Source organism: Salvelinus fontinalis, chromosome 1 (genome assembly GCF_029448725.1).
Source record: "Salvelinus fontinalis isolate EN_2023a chromosome 1, ASM2944872v1, whole genome shotgun sequence".
Taxonomy (NCBI): Eukaryota; Metazoa; Chordata; class Actinopteri; order Salmoniformes; family Salmonidae; genus Salvelinus; species Salvelinus fontinalis.
The window spans coordinates 29,478,970-29,506,961 of record NC_074665.1 but is presented as its reverse complement, the minus strand read 5'-3'; the positions used below and the strand labels follow the sequence as shown (position 1 = coordinate 29,506,961).

The 27,992-nt window shown below is 46.4% G+C and overlaps 1 protein-coding gene across 5 annotated transcripts in view; it reads right to left on the bottom strand.

The window, feature by feature from the left end:
- Nucleotides 1-235: 235 nt before the first annotated feature.
- LOC129852712 (E3 ubiquitin-protein ligase UBR2-like) overlaps nt 236-27,992 on the bottom strand; it is a 40,629-nt gene continuing 12,872 nt past the window's right edge. Inside the window, exons 5-46 of one of the 5 annotated variants that reach the window (XM_055918342.1) lie at nt 25,319-25,449; nt 25,050-25,188; nt 24,901-24,963; nt 24,646-24,766; nt 24,360-24,467; nt 24,084-24,172; nt 21,673-21,771; nt 20,554-20,717; nt 20,341-20,440; nt 19,842-19,970; nt 19,521-19,704; nt 19,351-19,412; nt 16,866-16,976; nt 16,662-16,754; nt 16,424-16,546; nt 16,271-16,334; nt 15,976-16,100; nt 15,453-15,505; nt 15,119-15,270; nt 14,260-14,414; nt 14,047-14,149; nt 13,647-13,756; nt 12,505-12,588; nt 12,224-12,405; nt 11,922-12,121; nt 11,599-11,692; nt 10,886-11,044; nt 8,079-8,170; nt 6,332-6,401; nt 6,075-6,223; nt 5,523-5,578; nt 5,331-5,427; nt 5,075-5,142; nt 4,748-4,883; nt 4,468-4,564; nt 4,178-4,308; nt 3,951-4,059; nt 3,554-3,610; nt 2,973-3,050; nt 2,445-2,615; nt 2,267-2,368; nt 236-2,050 (exon numbers count right to left, since the gene is read on the bottom strand). In XM_055918342.1, the coding sequence (XP_055774317.1) occupies nt 1,909-2,050; nt 2,267-2,368; nt 2,445-2,615; nt 2,973-3,050; nt 3,554-3,610; nt 3,951-4,059; nt 4,178-4,308; nt 4,468-4,564; nt 4,748-4,883; nt 5,075-5,142; nt 5,331-5,427; nt 5,523-5,578; nt 6,075-6,223; nt 6,332-6,401; nt 8,079-8,170; nt 10,886-11,044; nt 11,599-11,692; nt 11,922-12,121; nt 12,224-12,405; nt 12,505-12,588; nt 13,647-13,756; nt 14,047-14,149; nt 14,260-14,414; nt 15,119-15,270; nt 15,453-15,505; nt 15,976-16,100; nt 16,271-16,334; nt 16,424-16,546; nt 16,662-16,754; nt 16,866-16,976; nt 19,351-19,412; nt 19,521-19,704; nt 19,842-19,970; nt 20,341-20,440; nt 20,554-20,717; nt 21,673-21,771; nt 24,084-24,172; nt 24,360-24,467; nt 24,646-24,766; nt 24,901-24,963; nt 25,050-25,188; nt 25,319-25,449 (4,752 nt within the window). In that variant the 3' untranslated portion in view covers nt 236-1,908. The other 4 variants (XM_055918363.1, XM_055918333.1, XM_055918352.1 and 1 more) reach the window with 4 other exon arrangements.

The window sequence follows — 27,992 nt, the reverse complement described above, 5'->3', positions numbered from 1 at the left end:
ACAGAATTTCACTTAGAGCCCCCAAAAGACTGGGGCCAGGAAGAACCCTTTTTGCCTGATTAATGCATTTACTGTCAGAATATATTTGCCGTTGCATGTAATTTAACTGTTAAATGAACACAACCAAATACCACGATTCCAAGATTCGTAAGCCATTGAATCGATTCACTATTGCAAAAACAAGTATCATCATATCTAGTATCAAATCCAAAGCCAACAAATAGACACTCAGGCCTTCCTTTTCCATTTTGATTTATTTTGGTATTCTTTTACAATATAGTACAATGTACTCATTTATACAGTAATTCACATATTAACAAGTCTGACACGATAATAATACCGCCTCGATATTGGGAGCGTGTCAAAGAATGGGGTGGGGGGGGGGGTTACCAGGAAAACATGCCAACGGAGTGATGGGATGAAGAATATAGAGCTTCAGGTCCCAGCATCAGAGAGAACCTGCATCAAAGAGCAGTGTGTGTGTGTGTGTGTGTGTGTGTTCCTCTAAAGTGCCTTGCGAGCCTGGACTAATCTATTCTGTTTCAAAGCCTTAAGGACGATATTTGACCCAATGCGTCAGACCACCCAGCCGTAGCTGTGGAAAAATGGTACAGTCCAGAGGCAACCTTATGAGGGCTAAGACTTTTACCTGACCAAAAAAATGATAACTAAGATGGAGTTTTGTTCCAGGTCGGGTCAGGCAAAAGAACTGGTCCATATATTTAAAAAAAACAAGTCGAGGGATATGTTTCTGCATTCTCTTCTCACAAAGAATTTTTTTTCTTCTGAACATTTAAAAAAAAAGGTACAATACAAAAACAATTACCAAAACAAAACAAACCCCATCAATGCACATCAGATAAAATTGACTACAACCAATCACACGCGCACACATTAGCAAAAAAAGGAAGGGACAGCCTTGCCTTAAAAGGCTCATATCTGTGGGTTAAGGGGTTCATTTAAATAGTGTTAAAAAAAACAAAAGCACTGACAGTGTGGATACATTCAAAACCTGCAAAAAGACTTAACACACTCCAACATACACCCGGACACATTTACAAACCAGAACACGGGCACTCAGGAGTAAAACACAGAAACACAAACATTCACACCAGTGTGTTACCGCACTTCCTTACATTGGCTTGTATTCTCTGAGTACTGTGTATTTGGGTGTCCATCAGACTGGAGAAAGTAACTAATGGGGTGCGTTTCAGGACGTTAATTGAAATTCCAAATCGAAAGCACCATTTATTTTCAATAAGGATTTTTCAGCTCTTTGGTTGAAATTTAAATAGAATGGATCCCAATACTGGTAAGGGGCACAATCGGACCTCACCTATCTGATGAGATTGTGTCCCAAACTCTGAAATGAGCAGTCACTGGCTGACCAAGAGCAAGAAGGAAAACCTGGTGCTTAGTCCAAAATGTTTAGCATCGAAGCAAATCCAACTGTAAATAAACCAATACGTCAGCCATCTACCTTAGAAATAATTTCATGGTATTTGAATAGGCAGAAATTAAATAACATTCCTATAAAGAAGTTATACTCTTGAGTATTCATGTTACACCCGAGCCAGTCCATGGGTGCCCGATGCATCGGCTATATGCTTGAGAGCAATGTGTATATATATATATATATACTCTTTTATATTAAATTACAAAGAAAATAGAGGAACATTCTTTCCAGGGAGAAACAGCAAAAACAAAAAGGAGAAAACCCTACATGCATTCATCCACTCTCAGACGGGAGGGGGGGCGACACTCACCCCTTCTCCAATCGGGATGGAAGAGCAAAAGAGGTGAGGCTGCATTGCCTTGACAACCATTCCGCACCCACATGTGCCGTGCTCCCCCCCCTTCGGTTTGGAGAAGGGGTGTGTCTGACTCCGGTAAATGTGACCTAAGACATCACAGGTGCTGCCAGTCGATTCCAACCAGGGTTTGGTTGGCTTCCTGGGCATGGCCTATCTCCTCGGTGATACTGTGCTGGCGCCACAGCTTCTGGATCTTGCGGTAGCGCTCGTGGCACAGGTGCAATGGGTTCCCCCGCCTGGATAAACACAGACACAAACTGCTTTAAAAAAAAAAAATACCCGCAATGACACTACTAAGGCATCTTTCAGCACAGACCAATAACATGTATAGCAATGGGTCTCAAAGCTGGTTCTGGGAGACTAGTGAGCGCAGGTGTTTGTTCCGACCTTTCGAGAAGCCATTTCGAGAACCACTACTCTACTGTAACGAGTGATTGTGCAGTGTCGTTCACCTTAGGCCCTGGTCCGTCTCTCCATAGTCGTCCAGGTATGGAGGAGCGTAGAAACAGCCCTTAGTTTTACCAGCCAGGAACAGAACCTGGCTCTCTCTCACTCTGCAACAGAAGCGAAAGCATTAGACTTGCACACTCATGAACGAAGGCACACACACGCCCAAGGTCGGGTCTGTACCTGAGGAAGATGCCTACTCCGGCTCCGCAGGCGAAGGTGTGAGCAGTGCAGGCTCCCACGTCCTCTCCCTCCAGCTCTGTCTGGCAGCAGTAGCTCTGAGAACACAGCATGGAGCCACACACCAGGCACAGGGTGGGCGCACGGGACTTATCCCCACCCGACTTAGGACACCTGGGGGGAGAGAGAGGAGGGCATAAACACATATTTACTCACATTTTCTATAGCAGGGTTTCCCAAACTGGAACCCCCCCCCCCGGGTGCAATTGTTGGTTTTTGCCCTAGCACTACACAGCTGATTAAAATAATCAAAGCTTGATGAGTTGGTTATTTGAATCAGCTGTGTAGTGCTAAGGCAAAAACCAACATGTGCACCAGGGGTGGGGGGGTCCAGTTCGGGGAAACCCTGTTGTATAGGACAGTGAGGAGCGCAATGAGATCCAATCGCTCCCGATTGTCATTTTGTAAGCCTGTGTTGTGTCCTGACATCTTTTTGAATGACCAATGGACAGTTGTTCTTCGGGTACTCACGTGAAGCTGGAGGCTTGGTTTATGAGGACACTGTAGTCATCCGGGAGGTCAATCAGGCTGTTGGACTCCCGAGGAAAACTGGACAAAGGGAGGATTGGTCAGCACCTAGAGCTCTTAACAGCATCAACAACGACTTGAACTGTATTGTTCTAACACCACTCTGGACCACACAATCATTTATACCAATATCCAACCTAAGTAATCAGAGTCCCCCCCCCTCTCATATCAGGAATGGAAAGAAGTGGCGAGTCGAGGCGCAACCCAACATATAAATATAATTGAAAAGGCTGAACGCTTGCTCACCATTCCAACTCAATGTTTTATAGTTGAGTAATTTACCACTGTTATCCAGACCGACTTACAAGCCCAAAAAGTCAAGTGCACAAATGACAGATGTTTCACCTAGTCAGTTTGGGGATTCAAACTAGCAACGTTTCGGTTACTGGTCCGACGCTCTTAACCGCTAAGCTACCTGCCACCTTTTATTCGAGCAAAGGTAAAAAGCTTGATGTTTCAGCCTTCATTAGAATACACCCCCCCCCCCCCCCCATCATGTCAGACAGTAAAATAGCAGGACTGACCTCACAAGAACACCACCTCCCTGAAGGGTCTGCTGTACACCTGGGTGAGTGCACCACCTACAGGACAGGAGGACAAAATGCAAGACAAACTTCACTCCAAAAGGTGTTACTCCTCCCCCCTCTCCCCATCGCCACTAAAGACACTTGATATGCATATTTATTGATTTAGCGGTGTGCCGATTTGTTGTTTATGACTTATTGATGACGCACTGTCCATATAATTGGGTCCCATCTTTTTACTTTTATATTGTACGACGTCATTGGTTGAGAGCAATAGGATCAAATAAACCTGAGCACTACATCATTCAGTCATGTAGCTGGCACTTCTGAACCAATCAGAAGATACAAGAGGAGAAAAGACAGGTTACTGGTGAGTGTGAGAGAGAGAGACTCTTACCCATGCAGTAAAGGCTCCAGTAGCTCCTGTTGACTGTGGAAGAGCTGCAGCAGGTTGGAGGGCAGACTGAGGTATCCGCACAGCACCTCCCACTGACCAGGACACAGAGCTAGGAGAAACACACACACACACACCGAGAGAACATCAACACCCGCATGGCTCTCCTTGGTACCGCGTAGGTGTTCAAAGAGTAAAAGAGAGCGAGTGTGTTGGTGCGTCGTATTGACCATGCAGCTCTGGGGGTGCAGGAACTCCGTTGAGGTGGTGGAAGAACAGCGCCGCGCCTCTCAGGTAGGGCAGGATGCCAGTCTTCACACAACGCCACAGGTGCCAACCAGAGCCCACCTCAGGTAGGGAACTGTCATCACACACACACGCATAATATAAAAATCACTCCCAGCATGGTTTAAACACAACGTGTGAAGGCCGGGGAAAAGTCGGCTGCTTGGTGGATTATGACAGGCTAGTGCGTATTTCAGGGGAGTTCTCCATGGCTACAGGGTCAGCGTTACCTCACCTGCCCACGTGTGTTCTGAGGGTGTTGTAGAGACGGCAGGCGCCTTCCTCCTCCCCCCGCTCCGCCTCGCCGCTCTCCTGCTCCATGGTCACCTCCTCTGTTGACACACGGAATGTCATGTTTGTTCCCTTCTCTACGCCATACGACAGTGGTTGAACGGCAATGACCCTCTCTTCCAACTATCCAGAAGGTAAGATCTTAACCGGTGTTTAGACAACTTTTCAACGGTCTGGTAAGCACGCACACACTCTCACAGGTATTGGGTTCGCTCTCTCCTTACCTGGGCCAGAAGTGAGCAGTATTTGGACCATGTGAGCCACAGTGATGAGGTGGAAGAGGTGCAGCTGGACAGCGTCCACGCTCAGCCCTGATGAGTCCTGGGAGTGGACCGACCCGTAGGACAGAACCACACTTACCTGAGAGTGTGTGAGAGAGAGAGAGACACAGGGATTAGTGTTGAGGTTTTACGGTAGTGTCAACAATGGGTTTTGCGCCTGATCTGGCAACCCAGAGAGACGACATGCCACTGGTCATGTATACCTGTGTGGCTGATGGTATTATTGGTGTGTTGATGAGAATGAGGTCGGGGGTTCGGGGGGGGACTCACCAGCAGGTGCAACATGTCCACGTCCAGGATACACGGAGAGGCCTCCACCTGGGGGTCTGGAATCAAAGCTACACAAACATACACACTCCATCACTATAACGATGAAACTGTAAACCCTCAACCCCCCCCCCCCCCCAAATAAAATGTAAATAAAAGAAACACCTCTACACATAAAAAGTGAACGTGGCTTCAGGCACTGAATAGGCCATCCGAAATGGATTGGGTCCCGCAGGTCCCTGTTAAGTCTCTGTCCTACCTGCTACCAGTCGGATGAAGTGGCCTTGCACGGTGGGCTGACAGGCCGCGGTCCAACACGCTGAGCCGAACCTGGCCAGGGAGCTCAGGCAGTCGTCCTGTACACAGAAACACACTCGACACTGGCGTCGGATCTCTCTACACGTGGAACTGTCTCAAAGACGGGTTGGAATTAAAAGGAAGAACGTGTTACCTGTCTGCAAGGTAAACTTCCAAATAAAGGCTTCTTCTCGTCCACCAACAGTCGCTCTGCAAAAGGAAGGAGAAGGGAAAAAGTCAGTTGAACGTGGCATTGAGACAAACATCCATTCTAAAAATGGGCGTCTACGCTCCAGCGGTGTTTGAACATTGTGGACCATTTGGCAGCAGTTGAAACATTCATTTACCCGTTAAATAATGAAGACATAACTCAATCCCACATGAATGCCTTTGATATGAGTTTTATCGTCACTGTAAACTAGGTTTGTTGCTCTGATTCTATTATTATCTTGTTCTCTCTGTGTGCGCGCTTTTGGGTTTTTCCCATCCGTGTGGGGGACCAGAATTCCTCAAGGATAGTAAAACAAAGAAAAAGCCATACAAGTGGGGCCATTTCGCTGGTCCCCACAAGGAAATCGGCTATTTTAGGCTTAGGGGTTAGGTTCAGGGAAAATAGGATTTTGAATGGGAATCAATTGGTTTGGTCCCCATAAGAATAGTAAAACAAACGTGTGTGTGTGTGTGTGTGTGTGTGCGGGGTTCTCACCTATGGACTGGATGGTGTAGGCACAGCTGCCCCAGCACATGATGGGGACGCGAGGGTCCTGCTCGTTGGGGTGCACCTTAAGGCCAACTTTGTAGGTCGCTGTCCCAAAAGTGGTCAGCATCTCTTTTATGGTGCTGGAGTAGGGATTCCTGAAGAGGGTAAAAAAAGGCACGGGCAAGTCAACGTGGTAACTCATCTCAAGACTTCAAAATGTCCTGTCTTTCTCTCCTGTTCCCTCAGGGGTCACGGTCACGTACGTGGGAATGTAGTTCACAGTGAAAACCTCAGGGGCAGGGCACTCTTCTTCCACTGTCTCTTCAACAGTACCTGCACACACACACACACACACACACACACACACCTTAGTGACGTAACTTGAACGCATAGACACAGTAGTGTTATCGATCACAATTTCCTCTCTACGCCGGTGTAAATGGGACCTCTGCGTAACAATGACATCGGACATTTGTCGGACGACAGGAACATGTGGGTGCCTTTAACTTTAGGGATAGGGGGCAGCATTTTCACTTGGATGAATAGCGTGCCCAGAGTGAACTGCCTCCTACTCTGTCCCAGATGATAATATATGCATATTATTATTACTATTGGATATAATACACTCTGAAGTTGCTAAAACTGTTTGAATGATATCTATGAGTATAACAGAACTCATATGGCAGGCAAAAACCTGAGAAGAAATCCAAACAGGAAGTGGAAATTCTGAGGCTGATCGATTTTCAACTCATCGCCTATTGAAATCCCTGTGGGATATGGATCTGTGTGCACTTCCTACACCTTCCACTAGATGTCAACAGTCTGTAGAACATTGAATGAAGCTTCTACTGCGATGTTGAGCCGGATGGGAGCTGTTTGAGTCAGTGGTCTGGCAGAGTGCCAGGTCCTGGTCACGCGCATTCCACATGATATCGACTTGCGTTCCATTACTTCTATAGACACAAAGGAATTCTCCGGTTGGAACGTTTTTGAATATTTATGATAACAACATCCTAAAGATTGATTCTCTACTTAGTTTGACAAGTTTATTCGACCTGTAATATAACTTTTTGAAGTTTTCGTCCGAAGTTCGCCTGGACCTGCGCAAGCGTTTGGATATGTGTACTAAACGTGCTAACAAAAGTAGCTACTTGGACAAAAATAAATGGACATTATCGAACAAAACAACAATTTACTGTGGAACTAGGATTCCTGGGAGTGCATTCTGATGAAGATCAAAGGTAAGGGAATATTTATGATGTAAATTCGTATTTCTGTTGACTCCAACATAGCGGATAAATGTTGTTTCTATCTGAGTGCCGTCTCAGATTATTGCATGGTTTGCTTTTTCCGTAAAGTTTTTTGAAATCTTACACAGCGGTTGCATTAAGAACAGGTGTATCTTTAATTCTATGTAAAGCATGTATGTTTTATCAAAGTTTATGATGAGTATTTCTGTTATTTGATGTGGCTCTCTGCAATTTCTCTGGATATTTTGGAGGCATTTCTGAACAAATGGCGCCAATGTAAACAGATTTTTGGATATAAATATGCACATTTTCGAACAAAACATACATGTATTGTGTAACATGATGTCATATGAGTGTCATCTGATGAAGATCATCAAAAGTTTGTGATTAATTTTATCTCTATTTCTGCTTTTTGTGACTCCTATCTTTGGCTGGGAAAATGGCTGTGTGTTTTTTGGACTTGGCGGTGATCTAACATAAGCATATGTTGTGTTTTCGCTGAAAAGCATTGTATTTTATTATTTATTTATTATTTTTTATATATATATATTTTTTAAAATCGGACACGATGGGTAGATTAACAAGATGTTTATCTTTCATTTGCTGTATTGGACGTGTTAATGTGTGAAAGTTACATATTTCCAAAAAATACTTTTGAATTTCCCGCGCTGCCTTTTCAGCGGAATGTTGTCGAGGGGTTCCGCTAGCGGAACGTGTGTCCTAGACAGGTTAACACAATGTTCTGCGTTCCAATACTCACTGACGGGCTGGAGTTTCCTGTGGGCAGAGTGCATGGCCTTTATCTGCTGACCGCTGGTCTTCAGCCACTGACCCAGGCCAGGCTGCTCACAACTGGAGAGAAGGAGACTGTCAGTGGACGAGACAAGGCATTGACCTACTCATTAATACACTTATGGACAGCATATGAATACGGGCTGACCCTTCTTCAATTGACATGCTAAATAAACAAGGCTGTTGGTATAGGTGAATCAAAGCCGTTCCGATTGATTGATATCCATCCATTTTAGCAGGTACACATTTTCTTTTACAATACTGACCGGAAATATATAAAAAGACCCAAAACATACGTTTGCTAGCTTCTTCCCTGGTCTTTCAATCTTTGAGCCCTTTTCTCAGCCCTCTCTTCGTGAAACGGTCTGAAGGACCTCTGCGGTTGTGGAGGTGACACATGCACATTTGTGGCCTGCTGGAGGTCATTTTGCAGGGCTCTGGCAGTGCACCTCCTTGCACAAAGGCGGAGGTAGCGGTCCTGCTGCTGGGTTGCTGCCCTCCTACGGCCTCCTCCACGTCTCCTGATGTACTGGCCTGTCTCCTGGTAGCGCCTCCATGCTCTGGACACTACGCTGACAGACACAGCAAACCTTTTTGCCACAGCTCGCATTGATGTGCCATCCTGGATGAACTGCACTACCTGAGCCACTTGTGTGGGTTGTAGACTCCGTCTCATGCTACCACTAGAGTGAGAGCACCGCCAGCATTCAAAAGTGACCAAAACATCAGCCAGGAAGCATAGGAACTGAAAAGTGGTCTGTGGTCACCACCTGCAGAATCACTCCTTTTTTGGGGGTGTCTTGCTAATTGCCTATAATTTCCACCTTTTGTCTATTCCATTTGCACAAGAGCATGTGACATTTATTGTCAATCAGTGTTGCTTCCTAAGTGGACAGTTTGATTTCACAGAAGTGTGATTGACTTGGAGTTACATTGTGTTGTTTAAGTGTTCCCTTTATTTTTGAGCAGTGTATATAACTCAGCAAAAAAAGAAACGTCCTCTCACTGTCAACTGTGTTTATTTTCAGCAAACATGTGTAAATATTTGTATGACCATAACAAGATTCAACAACTGAGACAAACTGAACAAGTTCCACAGACATGTGACTAACAGAAATGGAATAATGTGTCCCTGAACAAAGGGGGGGAGAGGGGGTCAAAATCAAAAGTAACAGTCAGTATCTGGTGTGGCCACCAGCTGCATCAAGTACTGCAGTGAATCTCCTCCTCATGGACTGTACCAGATTTGCCAGTTCTTGCTGTGAGATGTTACTCCACTCTTCCAACAAGTCACCTGCAAGTTCCCGGAATTTCTGGGGGGAATGGCCCTCACCCTCCGATCCAACAGGTTCCAGACGTGCTCAATGGGATTGAGATGCGGGCTCTTCGCTGGCCATGGCAGAACACTGACAGTCTTGCACGAAATCACACACAGAACGAGCAGTATGGCTGGTGGCATTGTCATGCTGGAGGGTCATGTCAGGATGAGCCTGCAGGAAGAGTAGGAGGATGTCTTCCCTGCAACTCACAGCGTTCAGATTGCCTGCAACGACAACAAGCTCAGTCCGATGATGCTGTGACACACTGCCCCCAGACCATGACAGTCCCTACACCTCCAAATCGATCCCCCTCCAGAGTACAGGCCTCGGTGTAACGCTCATTCCTAAGACGATAAACGCAAAATCGGCCATCACTCCGGTGAGACAAAACCGCGACTCGTCAGTGAAGAGCACTTTTTGCCAGTCCTATCTGGTCCAGCGACGGTGGGCATAGGCGACGTTGTTGCCTTACAAGCCCTCAGTCCAGCCTCTCTCAGCCTATTGCAGACAGTCTGAGCACTGATGGAGGGATGGTGCATTCCTGGTGTAACTCAGGCAGTTGTTGTTGCCATCCTATACCTGTCCTGCATGTGTGATGTTCGGATGTACCGATCCTGTGCAGGTGTTGTTACACGTGGTCTGCCACTGCGAGGACAATCAGCTGTCCGTCCTGTCTCCCTTTAGCGCCGTCTTAGGCGTCTCACAGTACGAACATTGCTATTTATTGCCCTGGCCACATCTGCAGTCCCCCTGCCTCCCTGTAGCATGCCTAAGGCACGTTCACGCAGATGAGCAGGGACCCTGGGCATCTTTTCTTCAATGACGGCCTACACCGGCCCGGACGATGCTGGGCCAACTGTGTGGCGCCCTATGGGACTCCCAATCACGGCCGGTTCTGATACAGCCTGGAATCGAACCAGAATCTATAGTGACGCCTCTAGCACTAAGATGCAGTGCCTTAGACCGCTGCGCCACTCGGGAGCCCAACGACTGAGCGAGCCTTAGTTCAGAGTGAGCCTTGACCTCGGGTGAGTGTGGTACCAGTGACATCAGAACTCTCAAGGGGATTACGCTGGTTTAACTGGGGGGGGGGGGGGGGGGGGGGGGTGGAATGAGAAGCGAGTGACCAGAGGGGGTTCATCTCGTGAGAACCACTAAACAGTCTGGGGTTTGCTGTGGCCATGTACCCACTACCAGTCAAAAGGTTTGGTTTCCTGACCGAGGGTGCATCTCAATAGTCTTAAGTGGCTTCCTCTCGTCGTCGCCTTCATCTGTGCTAATCTAAAAAAGGTATTGGACGGGGAAAGACAATTCCCATTGAGAATTTACTATAGACCTTCTGCTTTCACCTATCCCTTTTCAGATCAGCACAGATAGAGGAAAGGGGAGGAAACAATATGACTTGAGAGACACACCTCAAAGTAACGTGTGTATGTGAGAGAGACAGATTGGGTACCTGCTGGAGCCCTTAGTTCGGGGGAGCAGGGGGATGACGGTGTTGCTGAGGCACTCGCACAGCGGACACAGGAACTCCCCGTTCCCCACATCGTAGCTGGTGTGGACACGCAGTCGCTGCTGACGCCGCTGCTCCTTGGCCTGCACCGCCTCGAAGTACCTGTACACACACGAAAACTACTGGCCAAAGTTTTTCCAGAGAAAATGTATCATTTATGCTGACGCTCTTTGCTTTTCAAGAGAGTGGTGTGTGTAGCCTGTTAGCCAATAATAAGTCATCAAAGAGGCAATAGGCTACAGTTATAGAGCCTCCATGTGGGGCAAAAGTTAGGAGATATCTAGCCAGTGGAAAAGTGAATGAAAATGACAGAATTAAAAGTTAAAGGAGAAAGATAGGCTACAAAGACCAAGGCTGCTACTAGCGTGTCACCTCTACCTCCTCTCTCTCTCGCACTTTATCAGCTCTGGTTAATAAACTAGCTTCCTTTTACTTTTCTGCTGCTTTTCTCACTCATATACCTCATCTGGATCCAGACCCGATATACGGAACGGGTCTAGTTATCCTTGGGTCCATTTGAAACAGGTCCAAATGTTTTACTTATGCATATCGGGTCCGGATGGCAACGCCCCTGTCCATTGTGGAACAGGGCCAACTTTCTGGACCCGTGAAGGCCTCTACTACCAGTGTGTTGTAGAACCCGGAGCCTGGCTCACCTCTGCCAACAGTGAGAGTGCATGATGTGGCCACAGCTGCCTGTGTGCGTGCCGAACGACAGGTCAGGGTGCATGAAGAGAGGGTCGTAGCGCTCTGGAAAACACACCAAAAAGTCAAGCAATGCTAGTATATCATTCACAGACAAAAACGCAAAAATAGACAAGACCATGGAAGGGATGTAGGTTGAAGACGCCCGCTGACACTGATCTTAAAATCGTTAAAGTAACAATTTGGAGGAGGGGAAGCTGATCCTAGATCTGTACCTAAGGGCAACTTCGACCCATCTGCGACCTTAAAGCCCTCCATTCTCTCTTCCACTCACTGGGGTCGTGCGGTGGTCTCTTGCGGTTCTTGGACATGACGGTGGAGCGCTGGACGAAGGCAGCCAGCACCATGGCCTTGCCGTCAGCCCGGATCTCCTGCTCCTCCTGGCACAGGATGCACGTAACAACCTGCCTCTTCTCCCTGGGACGTGACCGCCTGGGGCCCACACACGCCAGGGCTGCGTCTGACGACGTGGGGCTGTAGGAGGGGTGAGAGACAAACTTTATAAGCCGACGGTGGGGATTTGGGTGGTGAAATAAAAGTGTGTGTGTGGTGGGGGATAGAGTTTAAAAACGGTACCTGTGCTCCAGTGAGGTAGAGGTGGAAGCATCCAGCTCCTCTAGACTCTGCTGGAACAGCTCCTTGTTCTCGTTGATAAAGTGCCTCTGCATCTCCGACATCTGGGCCATGACCTTCTCCCTGCGCAGGCGGGCCATCTCCGCCTTCCTCTTCCTCTCCGCCTTGTCCTTGTCGCACGCTGTCTGAAAGAGGGGAGACGCAGATGTGTCCGTACACACTTTTCGCTTTTCAAATTCACGGAGAAACCAAAAATGGCTCCTCGTAGGATGTGCTCGACCCACCTCTTCCTGACCGCGGCTCCCGCTGGCGGTCACCGTGGAAGTGGAAGCGCTGCGCTCCCGCAGCGTCTTAATGCCGGCCTCCGTCTGCACAGGGACACAATAACGTTACCACGGCAAACAGGGTGGGGGGGGGGAAAAATATTCTAATAATAAATCTTTGTATTCTGATATTGGAAGTCAGCGTAGATATGTATTAGTCATGAGAACCACTGGTTGCATGCTGTCCTATGCTGCCTCCTGGTGGCCATGGCATGTACAATATTGTACCAACTCAAATAGATGTCACCCTTGGATGAGATGTCGTAGGGTGACCACATATCCCCGATTGCGCGGGACAGTCCCGAATTTTGACCCTTTGTGACAACCAAACAATCACGTCTCGGATTTTATCAATACATTTTTTTTTTAAATGTACTGTATTTCAGTGAGATTTCCTATTCATTTGATGAGAATAGACATTCCAACCCGTCTCTTTCGCAGTCACTTGCACTTCTGACAAGATATTCGATAAGGATGTGGTACTGGTGATGTTAAACACTTCTCCAATCGTTATTGAGATGGCCTATTGCGCTGCTCAGAATATCACAATGTCATATCGTCAGCCAGTCACATTTGTCAAATCCTTTCGGGCTAAATTCCAGCTAAACTTGGAGAGGCCGGTTAACTACTTACAAAAAGTGTGCGTCTAACGAAGAGCTACAAAAATAAGGAAATAGCCGTATTAGACTGAAAGATAAGGTTATTTCGTCAAACGTGTAAGGCCCTCCATGCTCATTAGTTGCTCATTCAACAGATTTGCTGCTACTTCACTTTAAAACCGTTTTTTTAAGTCTCCCTTCCAAACTGTTTACGGAATGTGAGACCAACCAGAAATGTTTTCTTGGTCAAACAAGCGGTCTTATTTATGCATCACCAAATTTTGCGCAAGGCAAAAGAGAAGGCAACATGCGCTTTAATTCGCTCGCTCGGTCCAGCGGGAAGAAGACTGACTGTGGGGGGGGGGGGGGGGGGGATTATTCATGTATAGGCTACACTGTCCCGCAAAAATCAGCCCGTTGTCCCGCATTTGGGTATTTAAAAATGTGGTCACTCCAACTGTGAGAGTTGTATTGGTGGTGGAGGTTGTAATAACGGTGACCTACCTTGAGGAGCCAACGGATCATGTCCTTGTGGACCTCCAGGTGAGGGGCGTTCTGTAGGTTCTCCAGGAGGGCCAGGACACTGGCTGTGTTACTGGGGGCTTCCCCTGGACCTAGGACACACACACACACACAGCGGTATATACACTAGTTGGAAAGTAGTGGAAATGACAAAACCTTGCCATTTAAACAAAAGAAAACTACAATAATCTGGGCCGTTCAAACAGTGTGCAGGTATTCTCCTTTTTCAGTTTCACAGCGGGAGAGAAAGTTAGCAAAACAGGTTCTGGACTTCAGGCTAACAATCCACTCCTTGTACTCCACGTCGTGTTTAGCATGACAAGGAGTGGAATGACAACTCAGATTGGTACCCAGGCTAAGAGAGAGAGAGAGAGAGACTTACGGGACATTTTGAGGGTGAAGTTGAAGTAGACGTCGTTGTCCTCACTACTGTTCTCTAACTGCTGCCGTTCCTCCAGTAAAGCCATGCCTATTAGGTGGAGCACCTGGAGACGGACAGACACAGTTATGTACAGCGATACCTCGAATGGTCCGGGCGAATAAACATAGAACACACACACACACACACACACAGCGTGGTCCTGGTCTCTCTCACCCTCTGCAGCATGGACTCAGACCAGTGTCCTGCGCTGGGCTCCACGGCCCACTGGAGCACGGCTCCCAGCATGCCCAGCAGTACGTCACACTGCAGAATGTTCACCAGGCTGGCAAACAGCGGGCAGAACGGGGGCAGCACCGGAGGAGGGAGGGCTACAACACAGATTTAAACCGAGTGGACAAAATATTAAGAACACCTTCCTAATATTGAGTTTCACCCAATCATTTTGCCTTCGGTACAGCCTCAATTAGCCGGGTCATGGACTCTACAAGGTGTCGAAAGCGTTCCGCGGGGATGCTGGTTGACTGCAATGCTTCCCACAGTTGTGTCAAGTTGGCTGATGTCCTTTGGGTGGTGGACCATTCTTGACACACATGGGAAACTGTTGAGCATGAAAATCAGCGTAGCAGTTCTTGACACAAACCGGTGCGCCTGGCACCTACTACCATACCCCATTCAAATACACCTAAATATTTTGTTCACCCTCTGAACGGCTCAGGTACACAACCCATGTCTCAAGGCTTAAAAATCCTTCTTTAACCCGTCTCCTCCCCTCCATCTACATTGACTGAAGTGGATTTAACAGGTGACATCAATAACAGATCATAGCTTTCACCTGGATTCACCTGGTCAGTCATGGAAAGAGCAGGTGTTCCTAATGTTTTGTACGCTCAGTGTATACATTTAGAGCAAAACAGCACTCGATAGACAGCTGAAATACCACAAGCAATCACCACAATGTCTGCAACAATCACTTCTAATCAATTCCATTTAATACTAACTTCCAAGAGGTTCTTGTATACCACGACCAATCACCACAGAGATGAAGCAAGTGTTTCTCGTTGAGACTCTCTACCTGTGTCCTCTCCGTTCTGTCTCTTCAGCTTTCTCTGGGCTTCCTCTGCCTTGGACTGGTCGGCCCGGGAGTAGTGGTGGAAGTAGAGGTTGAACTGCTTGGCACACTCTGGCCTGAGCTCATACAGCCCTCTGCCTGTCACGCCAGGCTTCCTGTGGGCAGAGGGCATGTGTGATCAACATGTCACACAACTGGACACAACGGGCGTATCCAATTGTCAGATCTTCATTTAGCGAAGTAAACAGGAACTATTTTACGTAAACAACCTGGGTGGTCAGGAAGTGGTCAGTTGAAACTTAATGTAACATCAGAACGACTGACGAAAGCTACTTACTTAAACGACGCAACACAGTCGATCACTCTCTCCATACCAGTCTCCTTGTTCTCCTAAAGGATAAAGTGTCAGACACATACAGGTTGGCTTGAGTATAGCCTCGTTCCTAGCGGTCATTTGGCCAAGCTTCATCTCATGTGGACAGACTACGTAAACATATCTGACCAAATCACGCAACATTTTAGTTCTGGGTTAACCGTCCGAGATGACTAGCTTTTGACTTCACCTGTCCTGCACTGCCTAGATTCGCCACTAGGTGTCAGGCTAGTCAAATAGATACACTATTAATCCACTTGCAGAGAAAAACGTCACACCCAAAAGTCCAGATGTTGTGTAGATCATGGGAAATAGGAGCCGTCTAAGCAGATGCCACGACAGCTTTTGTAACTAGTTAAATATTGTTGGCTATAACTCGTTGAGATATTCCAAGTGGAAACTGCAGTAGGGAAGTCAGCCTGATCTAGGTGTGGTGAGACAGGGAGGGAGGGAGAGGCAGAGAGAGAACGCGAGTGAAATGCCTTACGTTCTCAGGCAGGGCTTTGACCAGCTCGCTGTGGGCCATGGGTCTAATACAAAGCTGGTGAAGGATCTCCCGCTTGATCTCGTCACAGCCTTCCACCTGGCCGATACCAGCTTCAAAACGCTCACCTGAAAACGCACATACCCGTCAGGTACTGTAGCCAAACCCCAACCATTTACCCACTTAAATGTTTTTTTTTTTAAAGTCAATAACATAAGGAAACCAGTCAAACAGACGCTCAGAGTACAATGTACGCTGAAACAAAACAAGTCCTAGTGAACAGTAGCGTAGCACTCACCCACAACCATCATGACGAGGTGCAGCATCTCCTCCGTTAGGGTGTTGTTCTGCTGGACCACGTCCTGACAGAGGCACAGGGAGTCAGGTCAGTCCGAGATGAGCAAAAGCATAAAGCCTAATCTAAGTTGTCATTGTCAGCGAGAGAGCAGACCTTGTTGGCGGTCTCCCGGTTGTATCTCTTCCTGCAGTCGGCGGAGCTGAAGATGTGATAGAGCTCGAAGCGGCTCAGGACTATCATCAGGAAGTGGTTGGGATCCATCATGGAAGCGCCGGCCTGGAGAGAACGGCGACAGACGCGCGCGCGCTCTCGTTAAAGCCCGAAGCGCGTTGCTTAACGTTAGCGTCATTAAGTTGTCAGCTGAAACAACAAAATAAAAATAAAAACTGACCTGCAGCATATTGAGGTCCTTGTCAAACATCTCCACTCTGCACTTGACATTGTGGTAGTAGTAGATCTGCAACCAGAGTACACTATGAACGACCTTCATTATAAATGCCACAAGAACAACAACACACACAAGTGTTAGTGTTCTGATACACAGCGCAGAGGGAAAAGAAAAAAGGTATTATAGTGATGGAAGGGGAAATTTTACCTGGTTGACCAATGAGAAGCCGTTTCTCCTCCACATCCCAGCGTGCACTTGGGCACAGAGGACCAGGCAGCGAAGGGGGTGTTCTATTAGCATGGGGGGGCTGAGTTCACTCTGTAGACAATGAGATACATTTATTGGAAAAGACACACGTTTTGCTACAAAAACACAGAGACAACTCCTACATGCTTACCAGTAGGGCTGTGGCAGTGATGAAAATGTGTCAGCTGGTGATTGTCAAGCAAATTAACTGCCGGTCTCACGGTAATTGACAAACACATTTAGCATCTCCTGGCTTCCACGCATAGACTACAAGCCACTGATGCAGATCTTTTTAAAAACGTAGATGTTCCAAAGTCTAATTAATTCATGTAATATAGCCTACACCTTCACAATAAATCCATTATTTATTTTAGACAGGTCTAAGGAAGCATGATATGAAGAAAATGTAGTCTATTTCAGAAGAACAGAATAGCATGCTCGGAGTTGTCCTTAAGTTAGACTCTGATCCGGCTATGCCATATGGCTGTGGGCTACACTAGTTAATTTAGCAGACAAGATTTGCATAGAATTCAGTGGCATTATTTTGTAGTAGGAAGAATACAATTGAACATAGCTGAATAAAACAGAAAGGATATTAGTTCCAAGAGATGAGGGAGTGTGCACATGCGGCTATTCTGTGTTGAGCGGTTAACAAAGAAACAGGTCCTCCTATATGCTTCATTTAGCGGTATTTATGTAACTTTAGGTTGTTCTACAAACGTTGGGCTATATGTTTTGATTTTAATACATTTTAAGGCTGCATGATGAGACTAATGATGAGCTGGGATTTTTTTAAATTAAAATCGCATGAAAAGACAGGAGCCCTGCTTCGTTTTTTGTTGTGCAGGCAGCACACGTTTGTTCAGTCTCTCATTCACATTTTCACATGCACTTGATAATTCCTCGGCGGCATCCCCTTTGTGGCCACAGCGAGCCCTAAAAAAAATCCATGCTTTTTGCGGCCGTTGTGCCCTTGGGCTGAATATAATAATTATAATTCCCCTCTGCCCACTGTGCGCCGAAGCCCCTTCGCACTCACATGTCTCTCTCAGATACTGTATCTCAATTCTTATTAGCCAATGCCTGTCAAGTGATCGGGTCCTGCAGGCATCACGGGTCTTTCTCACAGGCTACAAGTGAAGACAGACACGTCGGGGACGCAACTGCGCGTGTCCTTATCAAATTCCGAGGCGCTTATATTGAAGATGTTGGAAGAACTGTACACATTTAATGTCAGCCAACAAGATGAGCAGGCCTAACGAACAGCAAAAGCACAAACCCATGACATTCTACTATACCCCATAGTACAAAAGTTGACCTATTCTATTGGTCAACTTGTCCTTCTGTGCAGGAAATAAATACTCCAAAACATAGTCTGGGATGCGACAGATAACCACTAACATTAAAAAAAATACTTTTAAAAGCAATGAGGCTGATGCAACAGATCAGAACGTTTAGGTTCAAATGTTGATAAACTATTTCTTCACATTAATAGCGCAGCAATGCGCACACGGCAATTGGCTATAATGTTACAACATGCAAACAATTCGCGGGGGGGGGGGGGGGGGGGGGGCAGCATTCTCAAAAGTGACCGCAAATGCAATCATGCATGTAATGCTTTATTAAAAAAGGTGCCTTTTCACAGTAATGGTTCTCTTACCCAAACTTGAAAAACTCCCACGCCACCTATGTATGCCAGTTAGACTCTACACCGGTTGCTTAATGTCCTTCATTTTAAAGAAGTTCATTGGCAACTTTAGTTGTGATACAAACCTTATCAGATAATATAGGCCTATGGGCTAAGCTACATGACGTGTGCGACTATGATTAGAAAAAGTCGCAAAAAAAAAGGCATGAAAAAGTGAAATGGTAATATTGTCACCAATCAGACTATTCTTGATTTAAATCTTGCCTTTAGATATACTAAATAATAGTATATATTAATAATATATATATTATTTAGTATATGTGTGAAATTCGTTTTGATGTGGACCATTATCATGCATTTTCACTCCAGCCAGGTAGGCTATACTCCTGTTGTAACGAGAAGCAATGTGGTTAATATTAAGAACGTTGAGAAATAAATAAATATAGTAAGCCTAGCCTATAGAAAGCTGATTGGGATCCTCTTTTTAATGGAGGACATCACTGTTTTCTCACGCAACTGCATAGCTATTAGAAATGTTGCGCAACATGAGCTCATGGGCTCTCATGAAGTGTTTGAATCAAATGTTCAATGACATTTGCATTGATGTCGGGGTGATTCGAGGGACAATAGAGTGCAAAGTACCAGACAAGTAGCACATTTGGTAGGCTACCAATGACCATCAACAGCAGCGGAGCTTGGAGAAGCCTAATTACCGTGACTAATGAGCCACGTGGAATTTGACTGCGGTCGTGACCTCGTGACCGCCGGTAATACGGTCACCGTGACAGCCCTACTTACCAGCGGAAGCTGTTCAGGGAATCTGTAGGCCACCTCCATCTTACTGAGGAGAACGTGGAGACCTAAAGAGAAAAAGCAGTGACCATATTAACAAAGGGTAGAATCTCCGTCAATATCATAATAGCCAAAGCATCAGCGGTCTGTCATTCTGCTGTGCGCTAGTGTCCGACCTGCAAGTAAGCGGGACACAGGCAGGTGGATGCTGACTTTCTCCTGAGAGACACAGTAGCGGATGGTGTCCACAGAATGTCCACACATGCTCAGTGTGATGGGCTGCTCCCCGTCGGCGAAGCCACTGTGGCAGTGTGTAAGGGCTGTCAGGCACTTCTTATAGGCTTCAATCAGCACACGCTCCTGTACACACGCAGGAAGAAGAAAAACTGTAGGAACCACAGGTGAGAAAAGGCAGGTGCATGTTTGTGAGTGACCAATAGAGAGTTTGTGAGAGAGTGTGTGTGTGTGTGTGTTCATGTATATGTCAAGTCACTCACATCTGTAGCGCACCACTCCTGTATCATGGAGATGATGTGTGTGAGCTTCATCTGCAGGGTGAAGGCTGCCTCCCACTCAGGCTCCATCTCTATGTGCTGGCCCACCTGCCTCACAACCGGGTCCATTCCCTGATGAGGGAGAGACAGAAAGCACAGACGCTGCTAAACACCACCCCCAAAATGAACCAGACATGGGGAGGAACATAGGAGTCTGAAATGCATTCCTCTGATCTAAATCCCTCGTTCTTCTCCGATGTGAAAGAACTGGACAGGTGGAAGCAAGTTCTACTGAAGGCTAGTCTACCATCCTATTTCTTTCACCAAATCTTATTTTTTAGGGCAGTGTAGGTGAATCAGGGGAGACAGAGGAAGCACCTTTAGACTACGAGATGCACATAGACACATCGTCACTCTGTTGCATAGACCCGTATAGTCTCAATCAAGCCCAGAGGGGTTACGGACCCCCAGTCTCCCACCACTAACGGTGACTAGTTCTAACCTGCATGCACTTGAGCAGCTCCAGGAAGGTGTCCAGACCCTCCAGGAACTTCTCCCTGAGTTGGTCACTCCACTCTGTGGGCCGACTGATGAGGACGTACCTGCGCACACACACACACACACAGCAACAACATTGTTTACAACACACTGGCTCTGTACAACATTTACTGAACTAATCTACACACACAGCCCAGTGTTTGCACAGTCATCTTACTTGAGGTCTCCGATGAGGCTCTGGACGCGGCGGAACTTGAAAGCCTGCTGGGCGGTGTAGCGCTCAAACTGAAAGCGGCCCTGCAGGTCGCGGTGGCGCAGGTGGTCCACAAAGGTCCTGATTATGGTGGTCATCAGGTTCTCCTCGGTGATCAGCATCCGCGCCTGGAGTCGGGGGTGAGGGTTAGACCTCAAGTAGAAGGACATTCCGGAGTCACATCACCCCTAAACACAATCTAGGCAAATCTATGTAAAAATATGATGATATACTACAGACTTAAAAAGGGATATTGCGATATTCTGGCATTTCAGCCCAATTTACCCAGTCGTGGATACCGTTTTTATGTCACCCCGTGCAGTACGCAGGAAGTTACCGGTTATGCTACCACACCTGTAGACTTCCAGTCATTGCGCTAACGCTAGTTAGCATTGGCTCGTAAAACTACCGCTAACATCCTTCATACTGTACCGCACACAGAGATATATATAAAAAAAAATAAAAAACTGTATCCACGAGTTTATCCGACTCCGGGTAAGTAGAATCTCGCAGTATCCCTTTAAAACTACACTACACTACAGCATACAACTGGAATAGCATACTTTGCTAGGGTGATCACAAATCTTTAAACAGATTCATTTCTATAAACAGTTATTGCGATAAACACATGAAATGGGATCCTAGCAGCATAATGTTGTTTTACTTAAGAAACATCTAAAACATCAGTTTGGCATGCAACACCCTTTTCAAGGAATCAACGATGAGAACGGAGATATTCTGAACATAATGAAGATGACACACTCGTGGTTAAGACGGCCATCCTTTCACTCTATGGACGTGACATCAATTAACAGTCTAAAAATCCTTGTGGTTCTCAGCATGCGTCCCATCTCGGGTGATACTCACTCACGTCACCCCGACCCGTGCAGCCTGTACTCACCAGGGAGGGCACTGTGAACATTTGCACCGAGAGGTCAGTGACCGAGAACTCCCTGTCGTGGTCATCTTTCACATAGTCGCTCTGCAAGCGCTCATAATTCTAACAGCAGGGGCATGGGGGAAGACAAGAGAAGAGTTGTGTGTTGAGGTGTGCGGTCAGGCGTGGAGTTTTGGGTTACTCACCATGGTGGGGACGGTGAAGAGCTGAACTGACAGAGAGGTCACTGACACTACACGCTCGTGGTCATCCTCCATAAAATCTGTCTGGAGGCGCCGGTAGTTCTAAATGACAAGGGGGACATTCACCTCCTGGTCAAAGGCCGTGGGCCCCCCTTCCCCAATCCCTTTCTAAGCTCTGATGAGCAGTTACCCCTAGACACAGATCTAGGATCAGCTTACTTGCCAAATCGTAAGCTTAACCCTTTCGGAGAGGGAAAGCAAAACTGACCTCAGATGAGTGTCAACGGGCAACTTCATCCTACTCCCCCTACTAAGCCTCTAAAAGCGCTCTGATCCTTGTCCACCCAGGTCTCAGAGAGCATAGATACAAAATCACAAAATAGTATCAGAGACCAATTGAGTCTAATCAAAAAGTTTGGATTCAATATTCCTCCACGTAAGACTTTGGGCAGCCAATCTTATCCAATATCCGGTCTAAGTCTTAGCTCATGTGATCTAGTGAGTGCATATCTATGCTCTCAGGTTCAGCTTGTGTGATTTAGTGAGTGCATATCTATGCTCTCAGGTTCAGCTCAAGACACCTGTAGAGCTTTGGGTTTGGGTGTGTGAGAGCAGAGCGGACAGCCTAGGATTTTGGGTTGAGGGGGTCCGACAGGGACTGGGCATGTGTGGGGCTGTGTTACATGTCAAGCAGGCTGAGAGAAAAGATGTCTGTAAAGCCGGCTGTCTTTCCGTTCTCTCAGCTATGCCACCCAGGAGGACAGAGTAAAAGGATGTGATGGACGCAGTTAACGCCCCACCCAGGCCTCGTGCCAAAACACCCTCAATCTGCTGATATGATAAGACTATACCCGCTTTGGTGTGTGTGTGTGTGTGTTTACATGACCAAATGGGTATGGTGTCAGTCTCTGTCAGAGAACTCATGGGATGATCTTTATGAAAACACTCATATTCATACAATACATTTGTTTGACATATCAATCTTCAATTCAAGACAGTATCAAATTATCTTTCATAGCTATACCCTAACCGTATGTTTTAGGGATGTTAACGGGTAACTATTAAAACGGTTAGCCGGCGAAAATACATTTGACCGGTCGTGCTCATCGGTCTATCCTTTCATTTGCATAATTTTGTGGAATTAAAATCACACGCGCTCAGCAATGCCGAGCATAGTTTGAGGAGCGGAATAGACTACCACCTGTCAAACATCGCAAGAGTGGCTCCTCAAAAAGCCTGTAGGCAACTGGAGTGAAACCTGCTTTTGCAAGCCCGGCCATCGCGCAACAAACAATTCAAAATGCAAATCGCATGTTGAAAACTTTGCTGGCCACGAAAAAAAATAGTTTTTTTTTCTCCTCAATCTCAACTGCCTACCGTTGACTATCAGAGCATCACCCACCACTTCGCAATGTGAGCCTGAGGAAATATAAGTGGTTTAAACCTCAACGTTTTAATGTACTTCAAATAATGAGCCACGCCTTAACTTGTGAAAATCCATCCATAGAAACGTGGAGGCAATTACTTTCTAAAGACTTCCTCATGCCACCAAGCATCATTTCTCTACTGTTCGATTGGTTTTCCTAACAACTTTCTTTCGTTGTCCAGAGGCCAAAGACCCAATCTTAGTCATATTAACAACCCATCATAGTAGTTGCTAGATACCCCCCTCTTTCTAAGTTTCTAACGGAGATTTTCATCCCTGTCACATATGCAATTGCTCGCATTAAGTGAGCAGTTTAGAATTGGGTTTTCCGCAAATTGCATTTGGGCAAATGTTTGAAATGGCATTTAATTCGCTACTTCATTATATAGCCTTTTGACTAAGATGATAGGCTTGTTATTGTTGCATGTTTCAATTAAGTTCTAAATGAAAAATGTTCTGTCCTTGCATGCAGGGTTGGAAGAGACGAAGCGAGAAGTTTCACTCAATCTTTCCAAAATAAGTCCACTGCGTTTCTATGGGCTGATGCTGGGCCTTCCCGCCTTATGACGACTCCCATCGTTAGGGCGGAAACATAAGCATCTCGTCATTATATACTCCGATAGTAACTTCTCTTGATCAGGCCATTTTACTGTTTGGATTATTTTATTTTTTAACCACTTGCTGACCGGTTAACGACACTCAGTCGGCAGCAAAATGGACAGAAATGTCCATCCAGAGCATGTTTACATTCGAGAGACACGGAGCTGGCGCTTATGTACATTAGGACTAAAACCTCATCCTTGCTGATGTGATATTGACACATTAGTTCCACATTAAGGGGGGGGGGGGGGGGGGGGGGGTAAGCTGGAGAAGCAGTTAGTTTGACATTAGCACTTTCAGCCTTTCCCCTAATGCAGAATGCACTACGACTTCCCACATACTAGGCGGCCATACTGGCTCTTCATATTAAGGATCAAAAGAAGCTTACTTTTGCGAACTGGATAGCAAACATCTTCTTGTATTTGAGGTCCATGAGAAGGCTGCTCATAAAGAGCTGGTGGTAGACATTCCTGGCTCCTAGAGTGGAAATTGGGTGTTAAGAGTCAGAACGCATGGAAGTGTTTGTGTTTTATGTGCATTGCAGGAGACAGGGTTGGGGTCGGTCAATACCCATCCCAAATCTGAGGATTTTTACAAATGTATTATTGAGTGAAACTGTTCCCAAAGCTGTCAGAAGAACTAAAAAGATGCAGTTCCTCCTCACCTTTCCACATCTTGGAGTCACAGAGCATGAGCGTGTCCACCAGGGAGGAGTTCTCACCCTCTGGGCCCCTCTCTAGGCCCACCTGACACAGGATCCTCCTCAGAGCATCTACACACACACACACAAAGTCAATGGGCCCTCGGGCACACGTGGGTTCCCCCCAACCCCAATAAACATTTAAATATTGTGTTAAGTTCTTTATATTTCAAGAGGATACTGAGTGCACCATCCAACGGCAGGTAGACAATACTCACGTTAATAGTTTGGAGAGCGGAAGGAGACTGACCTGAGTATCCTATGACGTGGCCCAGCCAGTGGAGGGCTTTGAGAGCGAAGCACTGATGAGCCACCACCGAGGAGTGCATTACCTGGACCCGCAAGGGCTTGGACTGACGACTCGTGTTCCTCTACACACACGCGCACACAATGAATATATAGAGACTCATGAAAAATGACTTGACAGATTAATTGGTGGCAGCGGTGTGATGTCATCGTGAGATTTCAATGAGATGCATCCAGCTCCCCAGACCAGGCTACTCACCACAATGACCGACTTGGCCAGCTCACAGAAAGCGAAGTCGCCAAAGCGCACCGATTTCCTTCCCTGTATAGCAGGAGATGATTACACACATATCAAGCCATTAGTCAATGATGCCGTAGGTTTGCGGGATACACACACACACCACTCACATCTCTGTCCACTGTGGTGGCGAAGCTGACTGCTTCTTTCTGGGTGCAGTTGACCGCCTTCTGGAGGGTGTAGATGACTTGCTCGTAGGTATGCACCTCGTCATTGAAGAGCATGCAGTAATAGGTGTCACTTCGGTCTCTGAGAAATAAGCAGCAGACAGACATGACAATCAACTGGATATTGATGGAAATTATTGGGTTGTCATGATGACCTGCAAGAACATGAAAACCGATCACAAATTACTTTGTGTGTGTGTGTGTTTACGTACGGCGGCACCAGGCCCGGGGGCAGCTCATCCTCCTTGTCCCAGGTGAGCATGTCCACGGCGTATTTCAGCACAATGGAGAAGACATTATAGCAGCGGGCAATCATGTCTGTTGAGAGGTGGGCCAGGGGATCCTGCAAATAGACAATTAAATAATGATCAGCCAAATATACAGCACTTTCGGAAAGTATTCAGACCCCTTGACTTTTTCCACATTTTGTCATTTTATAAACTTATTCTAAAATATATAAAATTATTTTTTCTTCAAAAAAAACAACAGCAAAAACAGGTTTTTAGAAATATTTGCAAATGCATTACAAAAAAAAAACATAAATATCAAATGTACTTAAGTACTCAGACCTTTTACACAGTACTTTGTTGAACCACCTTTGGCACTGATTACAGCCTCGAGTATGACGCTACAAGTTTGACACCTGTATTTGGGGAGTTTCTCCCATTCCTCTGCAGATCCTCTCAAGCCCTGACAGGTTGGATGGGGAGTGTTGCTGCACAGCTATTTTCAATACGGGCTCTGGATGGGCCACTGAAGGACATTCAGAGACTTGTCTCGAAGCCACTCCTGCATCGTCTTGATGTGTGCTTAGGGCCGTTGTCCTGTTGGAAGGTGAACCGTCACCCCAGTCTGAGGTCCTGAGCGCTCTGGAACAGGTTTTCATCAAGGATCTCTCTGTACTCTGCTCTGTTCATCAATGCTGACTAGTCTCCCAGTCCCTGCTGCTGAAAAACATCCCCACAGAATGATGCTGCTACCGCAGTGCTTCACCGTAGTGGTGGTGCCAGGTTTCTTCCAGATGTGACGCTTGACAAAGAGTTCAATCTTGGTTTCATCAGACCAGAGAATCTTGTTTCTCATGGTTTAAGGTTCTTTAGGTGCCTTTTGGCAAACTCCAAGCAGGCTGGCATGTGCCTTTTACTGAGCAGTGGCTTCCATCTGGCCACCCTACCATAAAGGCCTGAATGGTAGAGTGCTGTTGTCCTTCTGGGAGGTTCTCCCATCTCCACAGAGGAACTCCAGAGATGGGAGAAGAGGCCACCGTGTTCTTGGGGACCTTCAATGCTGCAGACATTTTTTGGTACCCTTTCGTAGGATCTGTGTCTAGACACAATCCTGTCTCAGAGCTCTAGGGACATTTCCTTCAACCTCATGGCTTGGTATTTGCTCTGACATGCACTGTCAACTGTGGGACCTTATATAGACAGGTGTGTGCCTTTCCAAATCATGTCCAATCAATTTAATTTACCACAGGTTGACTCCAATCAAGTTGTAGAAACATCAAGGATGATCAATGGAAACAGGATGCACCTAAGCTCAATTTCGAGTCTATTAGCAAAGGGTCTGAATACTTATGTAAATAAGGTATGTTAATTAATTTTTTCTAATACATTTGCTAAAATGTCTAAAAAAACAGTTTTCGCTTTGCCATTACGGGGTATTGTGTGTAGATTGTCATTACAGGATATTAATTTCCACAAAGTTTGCTGCCTCAGTGTCTTTAGATATTTTTGTCAGATGTTACTGTGGAATACTGCAATATAATTACAAGCATTTCATAAGTGTCAAAGGCTTTTATTGACAATTACGTGAAGTTGATGCAAAGAATATTTGCAGTGTTGACCCTTCTTTTTTCAAGAACTCTGCAATCCACCCTGGCATGCTGTCAATTAACTTCTGGGCCACATCCTGACTGATGACAGCCCATTCTTGCATAATCAATGCTTGGAGTTTGTCAGAATTTGTGGGTTTTTGTTTGTCCACCCGCCTCTTGAGGATTGACCACAAATTCTCAATGGGATTAAGGTCTGGGGAGTTTCCTGGCCATGGACCCAAAACATCGATGTTTTGTTCCCCGAGCCACTCAGTTATCACTTTGGCCTTATGGCAAGGTGCTCCATCATGCTGGAAAAGGCATTGTTCGTCACCAAACCGTTCCTGGACGGTTGGGAGAAGTTGCTCTCGGAGGATGTGTTGGTACCATTCTTTATTCATGGCTGTGTTCTTAGGAAAAAATTGTGAGTGAGCCCTTGGCTGAGAAGCAACACAACACATGAATGGTTTCAGGATGCTTTACTGTTGGCATGACACAGGATTGATGGTAGCGCTCACCTTGTCTTCTCTGGACAAGCTTTTTTCCGGATGACCCAAACAATCGGAAAGGGGATTCATCAGAGAAAATGACTTTACCCCAGTCCTCAGCAGTCCAATCCCAATACCTTTTGCAGAATATCAGTCTGTCCCTGATGTTTTTCCTGGAGAGAAGTGGCTTCTTTGCTGCCCTTCTTGACACCAGGCCATCCTCCAAAGGTCTTCACCTCACTGTGCGTGCAGATGCATTCAAACCAGCCTGCTGCCATTCCTGTACCGGTGGTGCCCCGATCCCGCAGCTAAATCAACTTTAGGAGACGGTCCTGGCGCTTGCTGGACTTTTTTGGGCGCCCTGAAGCCTTCTTCACAACAATTGAACCGCTCTCCTTGAAGTTCTTGATGATCCAATAAAAGGCTTGATTTAGGTGCAATCTTACTGGCAGTAATATCCTTGCCTGTGAAGACATTTTTGTGCAAAGCAATGATGACGGCATGCGTTTCCGTGCAGATAACCATGGTTGACATAGGAAGAACAATGATTCCAAGCACCAACCTCCTTTTGAAGCTTCCAGT